The sequence below is a fragment of the Pseudorca crassidens genome, chromosome X (genome assembly GCF_039906515.1).
Source record: "Pseudorca crassidens isolate mPseCra1 chromosome X, mPseCra1.hap1, whole genome shotgun sequence".
In the NCBI taxonomy this organism is placed as follows: domain Eukaryota; kingdom Metazoa; phylum Chordata; class Mammalia; order Artiodactyla; family Delphinidae; genus Pseudorca; species Pseudorca crassidens.
In genome coordinates this window covers 25,359,201-25,385,576 of record NC_090317.1, presented here as the reverse complement: position 1 = coordinate 25,385,576, position 26,376 = coordinate 25,359,201, and the positions used below count along the sequence as shown (strand labels likewise).

General features: G+C 38.6%; 1 protein-coding gene across 1 annotated transcript in view; it reads right to left on the bottom strand.

The window, feature by feature from the left end:
• LOC137216580 (teneurin-1-like) overlaps positions 1 to 26,376 on the bottom strand; it is a 405,037-nt gene that overhangs the window by 167,103 nt on the left and 211,558 nt on the right. The window contains exon 2 of the mRNA XM_067722678.1: positions 23,519 to 23,792. Coding sequence (XP_067578779.1) covers positions 23,519 to 23,735 — 217 coding nt within the window. The 5' untranslated portion in view covers positions 23,736 to 23,792. The remainder of the gene's footprint in view (positions 1 to 23,518; positions 23,793 to 26,376) is intronic.

The following is a 26,376-nucleotide window of genomic DNA, read 5'->3' as shown; positions in this document are numbered from 1 at the left end:
CAAGGTCTCCTGATAAAATAGATGAGGTTAGTGACCTCACCAAGGTTTTTGATAAGAGGACCTGGAAAGAAGAGCTGCCATAATCTGAGATAGAGAAGTAAGTTTTGGAGGGAGAACCAGGAGTTTGGTTTTGAATAATGTCTCAGTCAGGTTTCCCAAAAAGCAGAACCTGAGACAAGAGATTGTGTTGCCGGGAGTGAACTTTGGGAAGTGATTCCCAAACAGGAATGGAAGACCAGAATGGAAAGTCAATCCAAGGGTGAGTTTTTGAGCCAGTCACAGCTATGGGTAATTGAAGCTTAATCTAACTGGGGGCCCTCTGAGGAGCTTGTAAAATGCCTGGAAGATTATCTGCTTGATCTTAGAAGAGGGAGACATTCACGACTGGCTTTCTGTCTCTTATAGGTCAGGAATTGTCCCATGCCATATTAACTCTCTCACACTTCCCTGTTTACACATGCTTCAGATTGACTGAGTGGGCTGCCACAGGCATTCCACACAGAGGTAGCAGAAAAGACAGGAAATAGAGCTATCTGGTGCAGCTGAGAGGAGATGTTGTTAGTGTACATATGCACACAGCTGGTAGCTGCAATAACAGCTGGAATAAAAAGGTGGGATGAGAGAATGTGAGGTGGAGAACAAGAGGTGTTTGGTATAGATATGTTAAGTTTGAGATACTTATCAGCCACCCAAGTGGAGATGAAAAATAGCCAGCTGGATATACGAATCTGAATTTGAGGGGAAAGTTCCAAGCCGGAGCTGTGAATTTTTTTTCAGCATATAAATGGTATTAATATCATAAGACAGGATGATAGGACCGAGGGAATAAGTGTATCAAAGATAAGAGAAGAAATCTTCGGGCCCTCCAATGTTTCATGGTTGGGAAGATGAGGAAAATCCAACAGAGAATCACAGGATGACTCAGAAGAATATAGATATCCTGAAAATCAAGTGAAGAGGAAGGAGGCGTGATCAACGGTGTCAAATGCTGCTGAAAGGTCAAGACGAGAACTAAGAACTGACCACTGAATTTAGCAACGTGGAGGCCTTGGTGATCTTGACAAGTGCATTTACTAAAATGCCAAAGAACTCTAAGGGTTAGATGTTAGAAAAACTGTTAACCTCAATGTTGGATTTCATGTAGATATTAGTAGAGAATGAAATGATGCAACATTCAGACACTGAAAAACACCTGTCAGTAGTCTGAAGATTGATAGACCACTTTAATGAGGCAGAAGGAAGGAGAAAACAAAAGTCAGATGGTATGAATTTCAACAGAAGAAAGGCTGTTAAACTGAAAGCCTGGAATAAATAGTTTATCCGTGAGTACACTACCTCTGGCTCAGTTAATTCAAGTAGTTAGAGCATAATGTTAGAATAAAGTCAAGAATTTGACCCTAATCCTAGATAGCTATTCTGACAAAGAAAAGAACACTGTCCCATGGCCATGGCATACACTATAGTCATGCACAGCCATACTGGCCTCATGCCAATGACAGTGGATTCCTGACATTAAAGAGCAGAAGGCTCAGGGTGTTACCCTATATCTAGGAAAACCATAAAGATATTTCTAATGGTAGGTAAAGAGCATCATCTTCTATTATAGACCTATTTGAACATCAACTACTATATCTGATGAATGAATTTTATATACACAGTATACTGATTAAGAACATGACCTTTAGGGACTTCCCTGGTGGTCCAGTGGCTAAGATTCCATGTTCCCATCGCAGGGGCCAGGGTTCGATCCCTGGTCGAGGAACTAGATCCCACATGCCACAACTAAAGATACCACATGCCGCAACTAAGATCTGATGCAGCCAAGTAAATAAATAGTTTTATAAATAAAGCAAGTATTTACCCTGTGTTTAAAAAAAAAAAAAGGACATGATCTTTAGTATCCAGCAGACATATGTTTAAGTCTCAACTAGGCCACTTACTAGATGTCATATTGGGAAAGGAACTTCCCTCTCTAAGTCTCAATTTCATCACCTGTGAACTGGGATTATAAGTGTGTCTAAACGTCATAAGTTTGTCTTAAAGTTCATGCTTAGCACAGTGTCTGACACATAATAAATATTAGCTCTTACTGTTCTTGAAAATGGGAAAGCATGAGCATTTATTTGCTGAAATATAATTGTTTACAGGGTCCTACTGTGCTGTCTTTGTTAGCCTAGAAGCGTTTTTCTGCAGCAGCTTTCAACTTTATTTTAAACTTGGGAACTCAACAGAGACTAATTTTTGTTTGTTTCAGCTTTTCAGAAGTCACCTATGAAGTTAAGCCTCTTATGTGGATTAAGTCAATGGCAATATTGATTTGGGCTTTTTATGAGCTATGAATTCTAGTTATCATAACCTTTCAAGGAAGAAAGAAAAATCCCCTAGAAGATTAGAAACTCTCCCATTCTCACTCTGAGTAGACTAAACTGTAAAATAATCCAGTGGATGCTTACTTAGGAAGGCTGTCAGGATAATAAAGAGCAATATTTCCATTTATTCAAACTACAACATCAATTAGAATGTGCCTCCTATACTCTACCAATGAAGGGAAGTGTTCAGATAAATTTGTTCAATTTTTTAACAGTTCCTGAGAACTCCCAGCATAATAGACCTATTAATATGTACAGAGTTTTGATTATATATATAGGTGTGCAATGATAGTAACTGAAATGAGATTGGATCACAAAACTTTTCAAATGGGTTTGTGGCATGAAGGCGATAGAAGGTGATAAAGAATCCAACAGGATAAGACTCATCTGCTACTGAAAGGTCTTTGAGGTCAGTGCTGTCAGCAAGTATTAAAGGGAGTACATGCTGAACTACTTTGGATAGAGTTTTTAGAGACCTACAGTGTAACAAAAGCCATGACACTTCTGCTAGATTATAGCAGAGGAAGACTCTTCTAATCTAATTGGTTAATATGCATGATTACAATACTGAAAAAGATGGATGTTAGACATTTGATTCTCATCAATATTCTTTCAAGATTTAAAATTTTTATTATCTGGTGTTAACCACGTCATTTTTAGCAGACATTCTCAAGAAGATCTGAAGTGAAAACCATTCTCTGGTGTTCCACAGCAACTTAATTGGAGGTCTTACAATTATAACCACTATGACAGAGCCAAAAAGTTTGTTAAGCCTGTTTCCACTACTGCTCATCCATATAGTTAAGCTACAGAGCAAATACATAAGAATTTACGATCCTCAATGAACTCAGACCAGCTGGTGTGGACATAGCATGTGCCCTTATTCCCATACATAATGTTCTGCTTCATTCATTTTCATATTATTTCCAGTGACACAATTTCCTAGATCCTAAGAATGGGCAGGAAGTCACTCTCTGAAAACGGCTGTAATTGGCATTCTGTGAGTGGAAGGCACCTGTGAAAGGATTTGACAATTGGGAATAATATTTGTGTCCCAGCAGCTTTCAGAATGATTTATGTATACAATCTCAGTTGATCCTCTGTACCACAGTAAGCAAATACCATCTTCATTTTACATAAGAGGAAACAAAACCTTGTAAAAGTTATCTTATTAAAAGAAAAAATATGTTTTGAGAACTTACCTATGTAGCAAAGTCTACAAGAGTAAAAAAGACAGTCCCTGCCCTCGAGAAGTTTACAGTTTAGTTGGAGACACAAACAAGTTAATAGTCAGTTACAATTAAGAGTGATTGATGCTTTGGTAGGAATATGTACTGAGTGCTGTAGGAGCACATAGGAGGGGCATCTAGCTGAGATTGCACAGGACCAAGAGAGGATTTCCAGAGCAGGCAGTGTCTAGATGGAAACATGCAGGCTAAGAAGGACCTAGCCAGGTGATGAGAGGGGAAGAGCAGGTTTATAACAATGCTTCAGCCACAAATGAAAGCTGGTGCAAGTGAACCTGGGGCTATAACAACATTTGGAATCAATAGGAAGAATTTTACCAGTTCCAAAAACAATACAGAAATAAGGGACCATGCCAGTAGGGTTGGTAAAGTGGTATAGCTAAATGGCATGCACCACAGACCATGCCAGTAGGGTTGGTAAAGTGGTATAGCTAAATGGCATGCACCACAGACCATGCCAGTAGGGTTGGTAAAGTGGTATAGCTAAATGGCATGCACCACAGACCATGCCAGTAGGGTTGGTAAAGTGGTATAGCTAGATGGCATGCACCACAGAGGAGCAGGATTTTTGTTTTATTGAGGTTTGTTGGTTTTTAACGTAAGGGTTTTAGTGCTGCAGTGGGAACTGAGGTTTGTGGAGTGTGAGAGAGTGAAGAGTAGCTCCAAGAAAGTGGCTGATGGAGAAATAGTAGCCTCAGAGGAGAGTCATGTCTGAGGCAGGATGGAAGGTATGAGGAATTGCATGAGAGGGTTGCAGGGGAAGGGGTGCCCAAGGCTTCGTTCATTCAATTCAATGCCTTCAATCTTTGAGGAAATAGTTACTAAGCACTTATTCTGTAATGACACTGTGCTAGGCTATTAGGTAAATCACTGTTAGTTCAGTAGCCTTTCTCTTATACCATCCTGAATAATTTATCAACAAATACATCAAAACCAAGGTATTCAACTTTTTAATTCAATTTATAAATATTTGTTCAATTCCTGGCTCACTATGTGCAAAATATTGCACTATAAAAAATGTCCAGTTACTGGTTAATAAAGTCTGGTTTTAATCCATAATCTCCAAGGATGGGACAAGGGGAAAGGGGCTTAAAGTTCTACCTGTGGAATTCTGGTAAAATACGCTCAGCAATAAACATTGTCAAACACTAGAAAATGGTACAAATTCCTTGATGCCTTCAAAATCAATAATCAACAAATACTTATTGAATGCTTCCTCTGGAAAACAATGATTACTGCGTTGAACTCTGGTGAGACTTAGGGTATAAAGAATGAATAATTAGAAATGCTACACTTACATAGGGAGGGAAAAATCAACACACCCCACTATCACCAAAGCTTGGTGATACAACTGAAATAGAACCAAATTTCTCAAAACTCGTAGAGAGGTAGGTTTAGTGTGTTCCTGCCTGAAGGCATGTTCTCTGAAGGTCCTTGGCAGCCTTGTGATTCAATTTTAAGTGCTTTGAACTTTGGTTCAGAACCTGAGTAATAAAAACTGCTTAATTGGGTTCCTTTTTACAGCTTCTATTTTTTTAAGCTTTATTTTAGCAGAAGTTCAAGTGTTTTACCAAGAGAATGACTCATGAGAGTTTGTTTACTTTGTTGAAAAGGTAACTTTTTGATGGTACTCTTGTTGAATCTGGACATCACATAAGGTTACAAATCCGGGACAACAGCCCTCCACCTTGTTCTATCCTAACAACATGGGCTCCAAACTTTATACTGAAATTTACATTTCAATCCCACAATATTTAAGTATGTGCAAATAAGAATTGCAAATAGACCTTTTAGATCATCTTATTAGTACAGCATAACCATGATTAAAAGTCTAAATAATAGGGAGTCTCATTTAATTGGAATTATCTCCCTTTCCACTCATCACTGGCAGCTGGCATTGATAAGAATGAGATAAATATGAACAATACAAAGCCACCTCTGAGCTTTGTTTCTATATTTCTACACTGAGGTCATTCTTCATTGGCTGCTACATCTATAGCCTAGTACAATAAAACTGGAAGTAACTGATCAGAATAACACCCTCCTCATACACAGAAAGTCACTTAAACCAATCCCACATCCAAATCCAACTCTACAAACTAAGGCATGGGAAAAAAGAAGACTCACACATTTTAGAAAGCTTTCTGTCAATGAATTTTACGCTAACTGTTGTTAACTGCAAAAGGTTTTGAACTTATAGTTCAATTTTATCTAAATTTGTTATTTATGGTATGGCAAAGACTACAAACCATTCAGACAAAGTATCATACACTAAAACTATCAAATACTCTTCTATGAAAAGTAAAAAAGATATGTAGCAATCAAGGTGGGCAAAATTCAAATTTGAGCCTCTTACAAATTTAATTTACCAGAAGAGAATATTAAGTGTGACATATTTAATGAATTCATTTGTTCAATAAATATTCATCAAACACCTATTATGTGCCAAATACTGTTCTAGGCTCTAAAGTTAATTCCAAAAGCATGGTGGCAGAAAGATGGCATAGCCAGCCCAATTGTAAGTCAAATAGATCAGACAGGTTGCATAGCCCACTGACCATATTTACTGGCCCCGCCAATCACAGTGTGGCTTGGAAACAGCATGCTGACTGAGGGACTTGGCAGTGTGTTACAGTTAGGATGCAGCAGAAATCAGCTTTATTGCCATCTATTTAAGAGGTAGTTTGAGAGGAACAATTGAGAAACACATAGTTTGCCAGCCACTAACACTTGCTGAGCGTACTTGGAGCATAGGGCATTTGGAGTGGGAAACTATGGGAAAAACAGGAGGCATGTATCCATGTTCGAATTTTAGATGCTACTTCATATAGCTTCTCTTCTGTTTTGCCTCTCCATTATTATATACAAGTATGTCTTGCTTAAGAAAATGCAATCAATAGGAAAAAAATCAGAGAGCCGTTCCATTAAAAATTAATCTACCTCACTGTTTCTTTAAGTTACATATATAAATTATATAAATATAAAACTATACATTATGTTACATATATATAAATGATGATCACAAAGTATATGATATAAATATGTGTATTTATACATAGAAAATGTACAATAAAATTCTGCATTTCCTGTGACTCTCATTTTTCAATACCACACATTACTTTTTTTCCAATTAGTGAAGGTGGTTTTGGACCATATTTATTGATTAATTTCAGACACAATAGCATTCAGCCTACTTGTATGTCAATGTGATAATTTTTTAAAGTGTTCTCGAAACTCTAGACTTGAACCATTAATGAGGAGACATAATTGGACTTTAGTAGCGAAGCCTTGTAAATGTCTTAGTTGAAGGTAGAGAAATGAATCTTACCTTACACCTTTAAATTCTATGAAAGGTTTGGGCGTGTCCTTATTAATTTCATTTTTTTTTTTTTTTGCCTTTGAGCTCATTTCTAACTTCTTCTTACATGACATAAAAGACACAAACGGTCATTTGCTCAAACAGTTAAAGGCTCAAGAGTAATAAAATTAAATACTTCATGTGTTACAGGAATGACTGGCACCAAAATAGCACTGCATATGGTTCAGTTTACACTGACGGGACAGCAGAATCCTCAGCTTTTAGTATAAAGGCTTCAAATGAGACTATTTCCAAGGTTCCAGAAGATTCAAGATTTATCTTCTGTCACCTCTAGACCCTTTCAGAATTATAATGAGAAAGAAAAGTGCTGAAGATAATAAATAGAACTTATTTGTATATGGAGCTAGTTCTGCATCACAGATGACCAAAAAAGCAGAATAACCGTTTTCTGACAGGGCAATTTCCTGACAGGACATGTTGGCATACCTCACAGTCATTCCTTTGCAAATATTTAAAACTGTTTTTTGCTGTTCACAGAAATATAAAGCTACGTTTTCAAATGCCAATTCTGAAATCTTGTTCAAATCTTTGTAATAAAAGAGAATCAACATGTAACATGGATATAGTCTCAATCAACTCTATGAATCCTTCAAGACGCCACAGCTTCCCTGTTATGTACTGAAACAAATCCATGCCCCTTCACTTCACTTTTTAGGTTTAGCAACTGCTTTCTTCTATGTTTCACCAACCTCCCTTTTTCATCAATCTTCAATAGTCTCTCTGCTTCAGCCATGTTATCTATCATGTTTGTCATTCAAATGATCTGACTTACCCTTGTCCGGCCTTTGTGTTAACCATATAATAAATGGGCCCTAAAGAGTTAAAAGGAAAAGAACAAAGCTTTTTTTCCCCAGTCTTCACAACCCCAGGGTATATATCCCCTTTGAGCCTGCCCTGTAGCTGAAGCAGTTCAAAAAGAGCAACCAAATTATGCACCTAAAAAGAGGACAGTTGCTTTGTTTCCCGGGGCATAGTCATTTCTGTGACACTCAGCCAGGGAGCCAGTCTTTTCCTTCTGAAATCATGTAGATCCTCAAAGGAAAATACATAATTCCACTGAGTAAAGAGTTATTTAAGAAGAAAACACCAGAATTATTCTCCATACTGTGGTGTAGGTTTTAATCTAGATTGAGAAAGAAGCATTAAAGGGTTAAACAAAGTATTAAGCAAAGTGGGCTCAGGGATAGGCAGCTGAAATGGATGAGTGTGCAGAGATGAGATATTTTCAGACTGAGAGCAAAAGGCCATGTAGCCTCAGAAGCAGCAAGGCTGAAGAATTGGGAAACTGACCTAGCTATTCCTGGATAAAGAGTGTCCATCAACAAGAGAGATGGTCAAAGGTAAAACCACACTGTGTAATATGTCTATAATTAGTGGTAACTGCGTATTGTTTTATAAAGTTAGTTTAAGAATCTATATAGAGAATTACTTCCATGCAATTTAGCCCTACTAGGTGAACCTCCCATTTGATAATGACTTGGTATCTAGGAAGCGACAAATTGTGACTGACTGTGGCTACCTATACTCGTGGCTAAATGAAGAGCAAAGGGGAGTTTTACAGAAATGAGGACTTCCTGAAGGTTGCATGAAGGTACAACTTCTATAGTGCATCACTGTAAATATCCTTCCTCCAATTTTCCACCTGTTTGGTTCTCTTCCCTTCTCCACAGTCGGCATCCAAACTTACCTGTACAATATACATTTTTGCACATATCAGCCTAACTTAAAATCATTTGTATGTAGGGGTGTGCTATATAAGTGTCTATATAAGGAAATATTGTCTCCCTTGTTGGAAACAAAATGCAGACAACCTGTGGATTTAGCACTGGGTAGAAAACTTCCTAGCTGATGAGGAACATAATAAATCAAGGTGACTGAGTACCAAGGGAAGGTGAAATTCAGGGGCTGAGTCTTCCACCCCCAACAGCTTCTCCTTGTACCTTCTACTTTTAGTACTAGATCGTGGAAGATCTAAGTTGCATTAACTCAGGGGAGATGAAATTCCCTTAGCAGAGAATCTTAACCCATGGTCCATGGATGTAGAATGACTTCAAGCTTCCTGAAACCCTTGAAATACATGGCAGATACTGTGTGTGTGTGCATTTTTTTCTGCAAAGAAGATAGAGAGCTTTGACTAGACTCTCAAAGCATTTAGTAGTGTGCCCCCCTCTACCCCCTGCTGTGAAGAACCACTTCTCTGGGCATTGGGACGTGCTGAAGGATTTTCAGAAGAATGGTGTGATCTGATTTGTGTTTTTACAAAGATCACCGGTAACAATATGGAGGAGAGTCTGGAGTTCCCTTTTCATTAGAAGAAGAAACTTTAACACATAAAGTAAATACCCTATCTCCTTTAAATCTGTTACAGAGTGGCATCCCCCAAAATAAAGAATTTCCAACTTCAGTTTGGCACTCAATACTGTTTGGAAACCATTTTTTCAAATGAGAATATTGAAAGCATGGAGCACAGTGTGGACATCATGTACTAGGGCTGCACCTAATAATGTAGTGGAAAGAACATCGGTCATGAATTTATTTTTTAGCTCTGCTATCTACTCAAGCTATGTACTTCTATAAAATAGGTGTCATGACGATTATCACTACATCACAGGGTTATGACAAGGACTAAATACAAGCAATATGTGAACCCACTCAGCAGACTACTTGACACATAGTGGTCAATAATATTTATTGTCATTAATATTCCCACATCTCCATCTTCCGTCCTGCATCACCTGAGCTGCAGATATGTATGTACACTCCATCTTGGCCAGGTCAAAAACCTCCCTCATTACTCATCTGAAGCTCCTGACGCACACTTTGAGCAGACAACCTTCCCCTCCTTTATCCAAGACTCGAACTTCAACACTTGCCACTCCGTTTTGGAATTTACTTCCTGTCTCAGAGGAAGCAATGAACCCTTTCAAAGCCTTTCCTTCCACCTGAGATTCCTAAACATTCTCCAATAGAGCCTTATTCCAGTCATTATATTCAGTTGTACTCACTCTTCAAATCCTTGGATTTGGCGTCTTTCTCTAAGATTATTGAAACTGTTTACTCTAAGGCAGTAGATCCTCATCTGAATGCACATTGGAATTCCTTGAGATTTTTTTAATGCCTGGGTCCCACCACTGAAAATTCTGATTTAATTGGTCTGAAGAGCAGGGTTGGCACTGGGATTTGTAAAACTCCCTAGGTAATTTTAATGTCCAACCAAGGTAGAGAATCTCTGGTCTAAAGTCAGAAGTGACCTTTTAATTGCCTGTTTTATTGCTTTTTCTCAATTTTCATTCTATTTGTTGAAGTGTTTGACTATTTAGTCACATCTTCCCACTGGAAAGCCTCTTCCCTTAGCTTATGTGATACCCCTTCCCCTTGTTTCTTCTCTGACATCTCAAGACCAACTCTTTTCTTCTGCCCACTCCTTTAAATTCAGATGTTTCTCAGGGTATTATACTTGGCTCTCTTTATTTCTGACTGTACATATTCTCACTGGATGATTTTTTTCTACTCTCACTACTTCAGGAACCATCTATTTCTAGATGATTACACACACACACACACACACACACACACACGCACAGTGACACCATTTCCTTGAACTTAAGATCTGAATTTGGAGCTATCTCTGCATACAGCAGTTGGATCTAATGTCAGACTGCCTGGGTTCCAATGCCAGTCCTATGACTTACTACCTCTGTAATATTGGGCAAGTTATTGAGCATCTCTGTGCCTCACTTTACTCATCTTTACAATGGGGATAATAATGATCCCAACCTCATAGCATATTGGGAAGATTAAATAACATAATCCATCTAAAGTGCCTTACTCAATGCCTAGTGCTTAATGAATGTTAGATATTTCACTTATAATCATCGTTATCATTCCCCAAAGAGAGTACATGTTTCTAGCTTCTAGACTCTCATAGTACTTTACCTACACCACTATTGCAACATCAATCATATTGCAGCACTGTAGCTGGTTTATACCTGCCTTCCTAAACGTACTCTGAATTCTTTGAGGGTAAAGATTGCTTCTTATTCATCTATATCTTCAGAGAACTTGGCACAGATAAGCAGAACACAGATAGGAAATAGGTTTCATCTCTCTTGCCAACTCTAATTGACTGACAATGTTTGCATGGAATGCTGTGATGATAAGGATGTGAGGCCGCAGTTGGGCTCAACAAGAAAGAGCACAACTGTTTGATCAGGGATGTCTGCCATAGGACAGGTAGAGAGAGCAGTGGCACAAGTGCCATTGATATCCCATACCAGTTTTAGACGCTATATAAATAATTATTTATTGATTAAATTTTCATGAACAAATTATATTGGCTGAAAGACATGAGCAAATTGGAGTTGTTGCTAAATAACTTACTTTTCTCTTAGAGTTTAATTTTTTGGGCAGTCATTATAGATTTTTATGCTAGAAACTTGTGACAACTAGAAGCATAACATGCTTACAGCAGAAAATTCATCACAGGTGATCAAATGCTGTTGAAATTTTCATTTCACAGGCTTTGCTACATTATATTACACCTGCCATCTGTGACATTTACCACGTAAATACAGATTCTGAGGTTGAGTTCTTTCAAGATTTTTGTAGGAACTGTTATCCAAACTGTTTAGACATAAGCCAACAATAGTTTATACTACTGCTAAGTGCTTGAAATAAGAGTCAAGAAATGTGCTTTTCAAATCTGGGCTTCTGTCTACACCTTGAACCCACAAGTGGCAATACTGTTTGAGCAGCTTCCGCTGTGGGATGAAGTGGCTTATTAGCCAGGGGCAATTAAGAGGAAAATAACAGTCACTTGTGCCCATTTATTTCAAGATGAACTGCATTCACCTAACAAAGTACCTGGAACAGTTGACACTAAATGAATGTTTGATGCATAAATGAGTAACTGAAAAAACGGATGGATGGATAGATGGATGACAGATAAGCTTTGCTCCCATGTAATCTTGGTAAATACAGATTGGCAGTTTTAGTTTTTTTCCACCAGATGGCGATAATGTGAGATTTAGGTTTAGGTTGTAATACAGAAAGCAGAAAACAACCAACCAAACAAAAACCATATTAGGAGAAAGAGAAGCCACAAAACAGAGGTTAAGAAGGGAGAAATGAAATGTCTGTGTCAGCTTCAGTATCTCAGGAGTCTACGATCTTCTGGGATTTGTAATAGGTCCTCCCTATACCTTTTTTTATGCATGGGTGACTTTCATTCATAATTACTTTTCAGTAAAACGGCTATATTCAAAACTAATCTTACCTGTTATAAAAATTATAGGGCAATTCTCATAACTAAAATTATTATCCTTGATTTATATAACAATATTTTTTTTCATTTGTTTTTTACTAATTTCTTAGTTAACGGATGCCTCCCTTGGAAGTGAGGCTGCTTGGGAAGAGTTGCTAGCCTGTGTGCCTCCGCGAAATGTACCCCTGCTATTAGACCTACCAAAAGTCATATAAAGTAAGCTTGCCTAAGCCTCATTCATCCTATTAGCAAAGAATTGTGAATAATATTAGATTGGTGTCCATCTCTTAATTCGAAAGCTTTTGGAAAATAAGAAAACCAGTTTTAAAATCCAGCACTCTGTGTACATGGCGGAGAGGGGATTCTGCTTTCTTGGCAAATAAAGATAAGAATATGAAGATACTTTTAAATGGGATCAAGTATTTCCTCTTATTAATGTTTCCCCCCAGCAAGCCCTGAATTGAATGACACAGTAACCTCCCTAAAAAGTGAAAAACAACAAACAGACTCAGGAATATTTCATTATAAATTACATAGCATATCATCTACCCTTTACTAAAGAAAATCAGAACAGAAAGCCTTTTTAAACCTCCTTGTAAACCCTTGGTCATCGGAACACAAAGAGGCTGACAAGTCTTTTAGGGAAGGAAATGAAGGGAAACTAACAATTACTGAGTCCCTAAAAACTTTCACACTTATGATCACAATTAATCCATATCACAACCTTATGATGTACATACGAGAGTCACAGACTTGATTTCCAAACCCAACTCTTACTACTTCTTAGCTGCAGAAACTGGAAAAGTATTTCTCTCCAAGCTTCAGTTACCTCATTGGTAAACTGGAGATAACATCTCATATCTCATAAGGCATGCATGAGCAGTAAATTTAAGCATCTAGCAGAGTCCTGGAAAAGAGCAGGTACTATTCAAGTTTTTTTATTATTATTATTACTACTTTTATCATTGTGATTATGGTGTTGATGATGATAATGATGAAGTCAACTTTGCAGTAAACTTTACAGGCTCAGAGGGCTGAAGTAACTTGCTTAAGGCTGCACAGCTGGTGAGCTTAAAAGGCATCTAGCACAGTGTCTGGAACTATAGCAGGTGCCCAATCAACACTATGTTATCTTTCTTCCTTCCTATCTTAAAACTCAATGATTTTCTAAGAATTTTACTCCTTAAAAATAATGTCAGGCTCACCTTTAGCTAGGTCGATGCAAGATGCTACCATGTATTTGTGAAAATCAACATTTTTTTTTACACATAGGTAGCAATATATGGACTAGAACAACAAAGAGGATTCCAGACTTCACAAAAAAGATGATCACGGGGCCCACAATTTTGCCTAATGTAGGTTAATTCATTTCTCTCCCAAAGAGGTACATATTTCCCTTCCTAGGCGTCTGTAAAGATCATGAAGTCAGTAGCAAGAAGACCCCAAGTTTCTAGACCTTCACCTCCTGGATATTTATACTTTACATAAGTCAATATAGCAAAGGATGGTGCTAGTTAAAATTTTAAATAGGTTGAAAACATGTTTATTTCAGTTCATGGATGATAGAATCAGGTTTTTGCCCTTGACTTTTTTCAGGTCTCACTCTACACATTCTACCTGGGTAATCTCATCCATCCCCAGGCATCTCCTACTATAAGAAACCTGTGAATTCAAATCTACTTATATCAACAGTCCAGATCGTTCCTGAACTCTAGGCACACATTAACAACTGCTTGACAGGAAAATCTACCAGGATGTCACCCAAGCAACTTAAACTTAACATGTTCAGAAAGAAACTCATTCTCTTCCCTTCCAAACCCACTCGTATTTTACTTCTCTTGGTAAATGGATCACCATCCTCCCAGTTTTCCAACCTTGAAATTTAGAGTCATCCTTGACTCTGTTATCTCTTTCAACCTCGACAAGTAATCAATTACTAAGTCTTATCAATTCTACCACACTAATACCTCTTGAATATGTTTCTTCACCTCTACTGATACAGCCAGAGCTTAGACATTCATCACCATTCTTAGCCTGGGCTATTTCAGTTCCTTCAGAGATTGTCTCCCTGCACCCAATTTTCCCCAATTGCAATCAATCGTCTATACTGCTGCTTACACAACTACAATTCGCTTCTACAATTATCATCCTAAAAATTATAATTCATCGTGAAATTCTCTATCACTTAAAAGCTTTTTGTAAAAAAAAAGTTTAAAGAAAAAAAGGAACTCCTAAATTGGGCATGCAAGACTTTTTGTCATCTGGCGCCAATGCACCTCACTCTTTTTATATTGAAATTTTCATCATGCTAGGCCTTTTCACAGTTTTATCCTTTGCACCTGCTAATCTACCCTCTTGAAATGTCCTTTTCCTAGTAAACTCTTATTCAAATGTCAAGACCTTGATTAAATATCACCTTTCTATGGACCCTGACTCACCCATGTACTTCCATAGCACTTTATCTGTAAAAGTACTTACTACATTTAATTGTAATGATTTGTTGGATGTCTATTTTCTCCACCACATTATGAGTTTCCTACAAGCAGAAACTATCATGGTCATCTCCATCCCCAGCATCTGACTGGAGGCCTAACACATAGCAAGTGCTAAATAAAAACTTAATGAGTAGAGACCACTTCAAGATGGCAGAGGAGTAAGAAGTGGAGATCACCTTCCTCCCCACATATACATCTACATGTGGAACATCTCCTACAGAACACCTACTGAATGCTGGCAGAAGACTGCAGACCTCCCAAAAGGCAAGAAACTCCCCACGTACCTGGGCAGGGCAAAAGAAAAAAGAAAAATCAGAGACAAAAGAATAGGGACGGGACCTGCACCAGTGGGAGGGAGCTGTGAAGGAGGAAAGATTTCCACATACTAGGAAGCCCGTTCGCGGGCGGAGACTGTGGGTGGCGGAGGGGGGAAGCTTCGGAGCCACGGAGGAGAGCGCAGCAACAGGGGAGCGGAGGGCAAAGCGGAGAGATTCCCGCACAGAGGATCAGGGCCGACCGGCACTCACCAGCCCGAGAGGCTTGTCTGCTCACCCGCTGGCGTGGGCGGGGCTGGGAGTTCAGGCTCGGGCTTCGGTCAGATGCCGGGAGAGGACTGGGGTTGCCTGCGTGAACACAGTCTCCAGGGGGTTAGTGCGCCACGGCTAGCCGGGAGGGAGTCCAGGAAAAAGTCTGGAGCTGCCGAAGAGACAAGAGACTTTCTCTTGCCTCTTTGTTTCCTGGTGCGCGAGGAGAGGGGATTAAGAGCGCCGCTTAAAGGAGCTCCAGAGACGGGCGCAAGCCGCGGCTATCAGCGCGGACCCCTGAGACGGGCATGAGACGCTAAGGCTGCTGCTGCCGCCACCAAGAAGCCTGTGTGCGAGCACAGGTCACTCTCCACACCTCCCCTCCCGGGAGCCTGTGCAGCCCGCCACTGCCAGGGTCCCGGGATCCGGGGACAACTTCCCCGGGAGAACACACGGCGTGCCTCAGGCTATTGCAAAGTCACACTGGCCTCTGCCGCCGCAGGCTCGCCACGCATTCCATACCCCTCCCTCCCCCGGTCTGAGTGAGCCAGAGCCCCCGAATCAGCCGCTCCTTTAACCCCCTCCTGGCTGGGCGAAGAACAGACCCCAGAGGGTGACCTAAACGCAGGGGCGGGTCCAAATCCAAAGCTGAATCCCAGGAGCTGTGCGAACAAAGAAGAGAAAGGGAAATCTCTCCCAGCAGCCTCAGGAGCAGCGGATTAAATCCCCACAATCAACTTGAGGTACCCTGTATCTGTGGAATACCTGAATAGACAACAAATCATCCCAAAATTGAGGTGGTGGATTTTTGGAGCAACTGTAGACTTGGGGTTAGCTGTATCCAACTGACTAGTTTCTGATTTTTTTGTCTATCTTAGTATAGTTTTTAGCGCTTGTTATCATTGGTGGATTTGATTATTCGTTTGGTTGCTCTCTTCCCTTTTTTATCACTTTTTAAACTTTTTTGAAATTTTAATAATTTTTAAAATTTTAATTTTTTTATTTTACTTATTTTTCTTTCTTTTTTTTTTTCTTCCTTTTCTTCTGAGCCATGTGGCTGACAGGGTCTTGGTGCTCCAGCCAGGCCTGAGACTCTGAGGTGGGAGAGCTGATTTCAGGACAATGGACCACGAGAGACCTCCTGGCCTCATATAATATCAAGCAGCGAGAGCTCTCCCAGAGATCTTTGTCTCAACATTAAGACCCAGCTCCACTTAGCGACCAACAAGAGCCAGTGCTGGACACCCTATGCCAAACAACTAGCAAGACAGGAACACAACCCCACCCATTAGCAGAGAGGCTGCCTAAAATCATACTAAGGTCACAGACACCCCAAAACACACCACCGGACATGGTCCTGCCCACCAGAAAGACAAGATCCAGCCTCATACACCAGAACACAGGCACTAGTCCCCTCCACCAGGAAACCTACACAACCGACTGAACCAACTTTAGCCGCTGGGGACAGACACCAAAAACAACGGGAACTACGAACCTGCAGCCTGCGAAAAGGAGACCCCAAACACAGTAAGACAAGCAAAATGAAAAGACACAGAAACACACAGTAGATAAAGAAGGTAAAAACGCACCAGACCTAACAAATGAAGAGGAAATAGGCACTCCACCTGAAAAGGAATTCGGAATAATAATAGTAAAGATGATCCAAAATCTTGGAAATAGAATTGAGAAAATATAAGAAACGTTTAACAAGGACCTAGAAGAACTAAAGAGCAAACAAACAATGATGAACAACACAATAAATGAAAATAAAAACTCTCTAGAAGGGATCAATAGCAGAATAACTGAGGCAGAAGAACGGATAAGTGACTTGGAAGATAAAATAGTGGAAATAACTACTGCAGAGCAGAATAAAGAAAAAAGAATGAAAGGAACTGAGGACAGTCTCAGAGACCTCTGGGACAACATTAAACGCACCAACATTCGAATCATAGGGGTTCCAGAAGAAGAAGAGAAAAAGAAAGGGACTGAGAAAATATTTGAGGAGATTATAGTTGAAAACTTCCCTAATATGGGAAAGGAAATCGTCAATCAAGTCCAGGAAGTGCAGAGAGTCCCAAATAGGATAAATCCAAGGAGAAACATGCCAAGACAAATATTAATCAAACTATCAAAAATTAAATACAAAAAAAAAAATTGAAAGCAGCAAGGAAAAAACAACAAATGACATACAAGGGAATCCCCATAGGGTTAAGAGCTGATCTTTCAGCAGAAACTCTGCAAGCCAGAAGGGAGTGGCAGGATATATTTAAAGTGATGAAAGGGAAAAACCTACAACTAAGATTACTCTACCCATCAAGGATCTCATTCAGATTTGACAGAGAAATTAAAACCTTTACAGACAAGCAAAAACTAAGAGAGTTCAGCACCACCAAACCACCTTTATAGCAAATGCTAAACAAACTTCTCTAGGCAGGAAACACAAGAGAAGGAAAAGACCTACAATAACAAAACCAAAACAATTAAGACAATGGTAATAGGAACATACATGTCGATAACTACCTTAAACGTAAATGGATTAAATGCTCCAACCAAAAGACATAAACTGGCTGAATGGATACAGAAACAACACCCATATATATGCTGTCTATAAGAGACTCACTTCAGACCTAGGGACACATACCGACTGAAAGTGAGGGGATGGAAAAAGATATTCCATGCAAACGGAAATCAAAAGAAAGCTGGAGTAGCAATTCTCATATCAGACAAAATAGACTTTAAAATAAAGACTATTACAAGAGACAAAGAAGGACACTACATAATGATCAAGGGATCAATCCAAGAAGAAGATATAACAACTGTAAATATTTATGCACCCAACACAGGAGCACCTCAATACATAAGGCAAATACTAACAGCCATAAAAGGGGAAATCGATAGTAACACAATCATAGTAGGGGATTTCACACTCCACTTTCACCAATGGACACATCATCCAAAATGAAAATAAATAAGGAAACACAAGCTTTAAATGATACATTAAACAAAATGGACGTAATTGAGATTTATAGGACATTCCATCCACAAACAACAGAATACACTTTCTTCTCAAGTGCTCATGGAACATTCTCCAGGATAGATCATATCTTGGGTCACAAATCAAGCTTTGGTGAATTTAAAAACATCGAAATCATATCAAGTATCTTTTCCAACCACAAGGTCATGAGACTAGATGTCAATTACAGGAAAAAAACTGGAAAAAATAAAAACACATGGAGGCTAAACAGTATGCTACTAAATAACCAAAAGATCACTGAAGAAATCAAAGAGGAAATCAAAAAATACCTAGAAACAAGTGACAGTGAAAACACGATCACCCAAAACCTATGGGATGCAGCAATAGCACTTCTAAGAGGGAACTTTATCACAATTCAATTCTACCTTAAGAAACAGGAAACATCTCAAATGAACAACCTAGGTTTGCACCTAAAGCAATTAGAGAAAGAAGAACAAAAAAACCCCAAAGTTCACAGAAGGAAATAAATCATAAAGATCCGATCAGAAATAAATGAAAAAGAAATGAAGGAAACAACAGCAAAGATCAAAAAAACTAAAAGCTGTTTCTTTGAGAATACGATAAACCACTAGCCAGACTCATCAAGAAAAAAAGGGAGAAGACTCAAATCAATAGAATTAGAAATGAAAAAAGAGAAGTAACAACTGACACTGCAGAAATAAAAAGGATCATGAGGGATTAGTACAAGTAACTATATGCCAATATAATGGACAACCTGGAAGAAATGGACAAATTCTTAGAAAAGTACAGCCTTCCAAGACTGGACCAAGAAGAAATAGAAAATATAAACAGACCAATCACAAGCACTGAAATTGAAACTGTGATTAAATATCTTCCAACAAACAAAAGCCCAGGACCAGATGGATTCACAGGCGAATTCTATCAAACATTGAGAAAGGAGCTAATACCTATCCTTCTCAAACTCTTCCAAAATATAGCAGAGGGAGGAATACTCCCAAACTCATTCTACGAGGCCACCAACACCATGATACCAAAACCAGACAAAGATGTCACCAAAAAGGAAAACTAGAGGCAAATATCACTGATGAACATAGATGCAAAAATCCTCAACAAGGAGCCTGTGCTCCACAACGGGAGAGGGCACAACAGTGAGAGGCCCACATACCGCAAAAAAAAAAAAAAAAAAAAAATTTCAACAAGATGCTAGCAAACAGAATCCACCAGCACATTAAAAGGATCATACACCATGATCAAGTGCGGTTTATCCCAGGAATGCAAGGATTCTTCAATATATGCAAATCAATCAAAGTGATATACCATATTAACAAACTGAAGAATAAAAACCATAAACTAATCCCAATAGATGCAGAAAAAGCTTTTGACAAAATTCAACTCCCAAATATGATAAAAACCCTCCAGAAAGTAGGCATATAGGGAACACACCTCAACATAATAAAGGCCATATATGACAAACCCACAGCCAATATCGTTCTCAGTGGTGAAAAACTGAAACCATTTACTCTAAGATCAGGAACAAGACAAGGTTGCCTGCCCACTCTCACCACAATTATTCAACATAGTTTTGGAAGTTTTAGCCACAGCAACCAGAGAAGAAAAAGAAATAAAAGGAATCCAAATCAGAAAAGAAGTACAACTGCCACTGTTTGCAGATGAAAGATACTATACATAGAGAATCCTAAAGCTGCCACCAGAAAACTACTAGAGCTAATCAATGAATTTGGTAAAGTCACAGGATACAAAATTAATGCACAGAAATTTCTTGCATTCCTATACACTAATGATGAAAAATCTGAAAATGAAATTAAGGAAACACTCCCATTTTCCACTGCAACAAAAAGAATAAAATACCTAGGAATAAACCTACCTAAGGAGACAAAAGACCTGTATGCAGAAAACTATAAGACACTGATGAAAGAAATTAAAGATGATACAAACACATGGAGAGATATACCATGTTCTTGGATTGGAAGAATCAACATTGTGAAAATGACTATACTACCCAAAGCAATTTACAGATTCAGTGCAATCCCTATCAAACTACCAATGGCATTTTTCACAGAACCAGAAGAAAAAAAATTCACAATTTGTATGGAAGCACCAAAGACCCCAAATAGCCAAAGCAATCTTGAGAAAGAAAAACGGAGCTGGAGGAATCAGGCTCCTTGACTTCAGACTATACTACAAAGCTCCAGTAATCAAGACAGTATGGTACTGGCACAAAAACAGAAATATAGATCAATGGAACAAGGTAGAAAGCCCAGAGATAAACCCATGTACTTATGGTTACCTTATCTTTGATAAAGGAGGCAAGACTATACAATGGAGAAAAGACAGCCTCTTCAATATGTGGTGCTGGGAAAAACTGGATAGCTACATGTAAAAGAATGAAATTAGAACACTCCCTAACACCATACACAAAAATAAACTGAAAATGGATTAAAGATCTAAATGGAAGGCCAGACAATATAAAACTCTTAGAGGAAAACATAAGCAGAACACTCTATGACATAAATCACAGCAAGATCCTTTTTGACCCACCTCCTAGAGAAATGGAAATAAAAACAAAAATAAACAAATGGGACCTAATGAAACTTAAAAGCTTTTACACTGCAAAGGAAACCATAAACAAGATAAAAACACAACCTTCAGAATGGGAGAAAATATTTGCAAATGAAGCAACTGACAAAGGATTAACCTCCAAAATTTACAAACAGCTCATGCAGCTCAATATCAAAAAAACAAACAACCCAATCCAAAAATGGGCAAAAGACCTAAATACGCATTTCTCCAAAGAAGATATACAGATCCCCAACAGACACATGAACGGATGCTCAACATCATTAATCATTAGAGAAATGCAAATCAAAAGTACAATGAGGCATCACCTCACACCGGTCAGAACGGCCGTCATCAAAAAGTGTACAAACAATAAATGCTGGTCGGGGTGTGGAGAAAAGGGTACGCTCTTGCACTATTGGTGGGAATGTAAATTGATACAGCTACTATGGAGAACAGTGTGGAGGTTCCTTAAAAATCTAAAAATAGAACTACCATATGACCCAGCAATCCCACTACTGGGCATATACCCTGAGAAAACCATAATTCAAAAAGAGTCATGTATCACAATGTTCATTGCAGCCTTATTTACAGTAGCCAGGTTGTGGAAGCAACCTAAGTGTCCATCGACAGATGAATGGATAAAGAAGATGTGGCACATATATACAATGGAATATTACTCAGCCATAAAAAGAAACGAAATTGAGTTATCTGTAGTGAGATGGATGGACCTAGAGTCTGTCATTCAGAGTGAAGTACGTCAGAAAGAGAAAAACAAATACCGTATGCTAACACATATATATGGATCTAAAAGAAAAAAAATGGTTCTGAAGAACCTAGGGGCAGGACAGGAATGAAGATGGAGATGTAGAGAATGGAGTTGAGGACACGGGGATGGGGAAGGATAAGCTGGGACAAAGTGAGAGTGTGGCATGGACATGTATACACTACCAAATGTAAAATAGATAGGTAGTGGGAAGCAGCTGCATAGCACAGGGAGATCAGCTCGGTGCTTTGTGTCCACCTAGACGGGTGGGATGGGGAGGGTGGGAGGGAGACACAAGAGGGAGGAGAAATGGGGATATATGTATACATATAGCTGATTCACTGTGTTATACCGCAGCAACTAACACAACATTGTAAAGCAATTATACTCCAATAAAGATGTTAAAAAATAAACTTATTGAATAATAATAGGTTATTAAAATGAAATTAGGGTGACATCTTTAAAGACAAACTTCTCTTGTCTCAGAATTCATTTTGATCACAATGCAGAGAGACAAAATCCGAGGCTGGCTAGTTCTTTATATTGACTTAATATAAAATTGCTTATACTTTTAGAACAAACTGTCACCAGAAATACATTCTTATTTAAATTCACAACATTATTAGGTCAGGCACTCTACACTCCAATTCCGTAAGCCACAAGTCACAATTGTAAGTTCACAGTCTGTAAAGACAAACTTAATAGAAAAATATTTTAATGGTAACTACACATTTCTTAAAGTATAATAGAACACCCCACCAAAAATTCCCGTAAGACATTTTCCAATTTCCAGTTACGCAGAAGAATAAAATTACTCATAACAAAGTTTCAGTCTTTAGCTGAATAAATAGGGAAGATTAAAATGAATTACTTGAAAAGACAGATATAAGACCTTTAGCAAGTATGTTAAGAGCTAAAGAATGAGTAACATAGTTAATATAAACATTTAGTGCATATCTAAATGTTGGTATGAATATCTTAAATCTTTGGCTCCATTTAAAGTTTTTCTAACATAAGGTTCCAATACTAATTAGAATACAGCAATTTTCATTTGTAATAACCACACTTTACATGATCTTTGGTGATCCCAGAGAATTTGCCTTTCTAACAAGTCTGTGGGTGATGCTGTTCCTGCTGGTCCAAGGTCCATGCTTTGAGAACCACTGATCTAGATAATAAAATTATTTTTTTTTTAAATCTCAACACAGACTTATTCTTTTTTAAAAAAAGTAACCTGTGCCAATGTCAGTATCTTTTTTTTTCCTGTGTAGTTAAAATAGTCTAATACCACGTATCTATCAATTGAAAAGAAATAAGGAAATAATATTTCTATCTGTTTTCTATTTATTAGAAACTGTCTTGTCAATCCATAATTGAAAAACCAAGGCTGTCCAAAGGATATGTCCCACATTACGGCTGTGGTAGGAAGGGTTCCAACCAATTCTTACCTTCCCTTAGGACTGTGTTGCACAAGGTTTCAGCATTCTGTGGATAAACTTTCTGGACCTTTGCTTGGTAGTCCCCACTAACCTTTTTAAAGCTCTTTTAGATGCCAAATATTTATTTGAGACTTTTGTCCCATATAGGCAATGGCTTGAAAAGCACTTAGCTGTTTACTTTTCATCTTACTATAAATTATTTATCCTTCAGTCTGTAAATGGCTATTTGTAGGATTAGACAAATTTTGAATGCTCTGATAAGAGGATTGTTGCATCCAAATTCATGCACAATCCGACAACCTCAGCTGGATTGGCATATGAAACAGATTCACTAAGCATATGTAAGTAGCGCAAATTATTAACCAGTTAACATTAGCAAATTTGTTTTTGAAACTTATGTTTATGCATACAAGCATTCCCTAATGAGAAATAATATTAACTATAAAAATCCAATAAAAACATACCTTGAGTAGATTTCTCTACTTCTTTCCTCTTCCTACTCTGGCTATTGTAATTCATCCTCAGCTCTTGGTTATACTCATGCAGAGTTTCTCTGGAGTTGTATGACTGTCTTGGTTTTCTTCCATCTTCACTCTCATCGGAAGAACTAGTATAAGCTAGGTCCATTTCATGCTTGACTTTTGACAGAGGCTGATAGGGTTTGCAGTCTGTTTGCTCCATCTCTGATTAAGCAAGCTCAGTTTCATGAAAAAAGGAACTCCTTTAATGTAAGCAGTCCTGAAAGAAAGAGGGAAAAACACAAGCCATCTTAGATTTGTCCTTTTGCGAGAAAATGCATCTGGCCGATTCACAATTGGTCCTGATAATACTGTCAAAGGAGGGGAGCAAAAGACAAACTAGATGACATGAAGCTAGCCGGAGGCAATAATAACACTGTGTTACACGCATACCTTGTCAAGCAGTTAGGATTAAGCTGGAGGTAGCAGTATTAGAAAATACTCAAGGTGAAAGAGAGTCTTCAAAAATATTTGTATTGGAAGGCAAATAAAGGACAGCGTTTTTCTATGGTGTGTGCATGTGTTTAATGTTAAAGTCTGTGGTCAGATTAAAAAAACATTATAAGATTTGAAAGTGGCCAGAAGTACAAATATTAACCCAGCACATCCTACATCTGAAATGAAAACTGGTAAGAGAACTACATTCAGAAAAAAACACATACTTGCCTCTGGTTTAATACTGCATTTAAGAAAGGGGCTCTGAGGAAGAGAATGATTCTGAGTTAGAGAGGCTCATGAAATAAAGTGTCCTTAAGGGGGACTGAGCTCTATGTGTTCATACAGTGGCTTCTGCGCCTCAGGCTTGCAGAGCATTTTTAATGAGTTAGGTGGTGGTAAATTTTTGTTCTTCATAGTACCGAGAGGATATAAACAACACTTCTGGTGAGTATACTGGTGTAGGAACAGCAGGATCTAAATTGGGTTTAGAAATAGAGATTTAACACTTCATGATAAATCACTGAAAGAACCCCCCTTCCCCACAGAATGCTGAGCTAGGAGCCACTAAGGCTCTTAAGACCCATAGAGGCATTATCCACCTTACTTAGCACAGAGTGGTCAGAGAAGATCAAATGACACCTGAGCTGTCAAAGTCTTCTGAAAAGTTTAAAGTCCTGTCAAAATGTTCTTATTTTCATTCTCATTTTCATCCACTGTTGTAACTCTGCAACTTGGTCCTTTCATACAATGTTAAAGAAACCTAGCTTGAAACCAAATAATGCCATGATTTTATTTTGCAGTGAAAATGACTCCCTTATTTTTCTTCAGCTCTTCACCATATGCATTGTCAAAGAAATCTTCAGGCATCTAGGCAGTGGCTCCTTTATCATGTACAGTATCTCACTTTTTGGAATTTCTATTGCATGTACAGCAAAAAGAACACTGAAATCACTCAATAAAGCTTATCAATTGACTGATATGCATTCAATGGTACATAATGCTTCATAGTATGAGCAACGTTTCACTAGTTGAAGCCTTAGTTCCCTAACCAGGTCCTTGAAGGCAGACTCTGAGTCTTATTCCTCTTTATGTCCCCCATACCACTTAGCACTACTCTAGGCACATACATAGTAAAAACTATTTAACTCCTGAATCTACAAATTCCATTAAGTGGCCCACGGAGACACCTAGCTTGGTTGAATTGACAGCAGAGTTGAGCATCCTTGGAGAGAAAGCAGATAAAGTATTGTAAATGAATATATACTGATGATTCAATAATAATCTAAGCTCATACCATCTGACGGCTTCACATACTGACTATACACTCACAGTCCCCCAATCTGTAGCTCCAGCATAGGTCCCTCCCCTGAGCCATAGACTTGAATATCCAACTGCTTACTCAGTGTCTCTACTTGGATATCTAAAAGGTATCTCAAACTTACTATGTTCAAAACTGCTTCCCTTCCCAAAACTGCTCCTTTCATAGTCTTCTCCACCTTGGTAAATGGCAACTTCATTCTTCTGTTTGCTGAGGCCACACTACTTGAAGTCATCCTTGATTCCTGTCTTTCACATCCCACATGCAATCCATCAGTTCATCCTGTAGATGTTACCTTTGAAATATATCCAGAATCCAACAACGTGTCTCCACTTCCCTACTACCACACCAGGATTATTGCAATAGCCTCCTAATTGATCCGCTGCTACACCATCAGTCCCTTATAGCAAGTTCCCCACACTCCAGCCAGAATGAAGCTTTTAAATCTAAGTCATAGCATGTCTCTTCTTGGCTCAAAAGTAGCAATGGCACCCTATTTCCTTTAAAATAAAAGCTGAAATCCTTACAATGACCTAGGTGGACCCCTACAGTGTCCACCTCTCCCTCCCCTAACGTCTCCAAACTCATCCTCTGATATTTCCCCCATCTCATGCACTCTAGATGTACTATCCTTCTTGCTGTTTCCAAAAATACCAGGCACGATTCCACCTCAGGGCCTTTGCAACCTCTCATTGTAAACCACTGAAAAGTGTCATTTCTCATCCTCCTTCCTGTCTTTCATAGCACTTGTCACTAAATGATATACTGTATATTTTGTTTATTGTCTGCCACCTGTCTCTCCCCTCTGAAATGCAACCTCTATGAAGGTAGATATTTTTATCTGTTCTATTCATTCCTATATCCCCAAAATGAGCACAGTGCCTTGCATATAGTAGACCTTTGCTCAATACCTGTTAAGTGAAATGAATAAACCATTGCCAAGACTCACAAGAGGGGCCAGGGAGAATATAGAAATGAATAGGCCATAGTCTCTGCCCCCAAGGAACTCACAGTTGTTATGTAATATAAGTGATAAATAAACAACTCT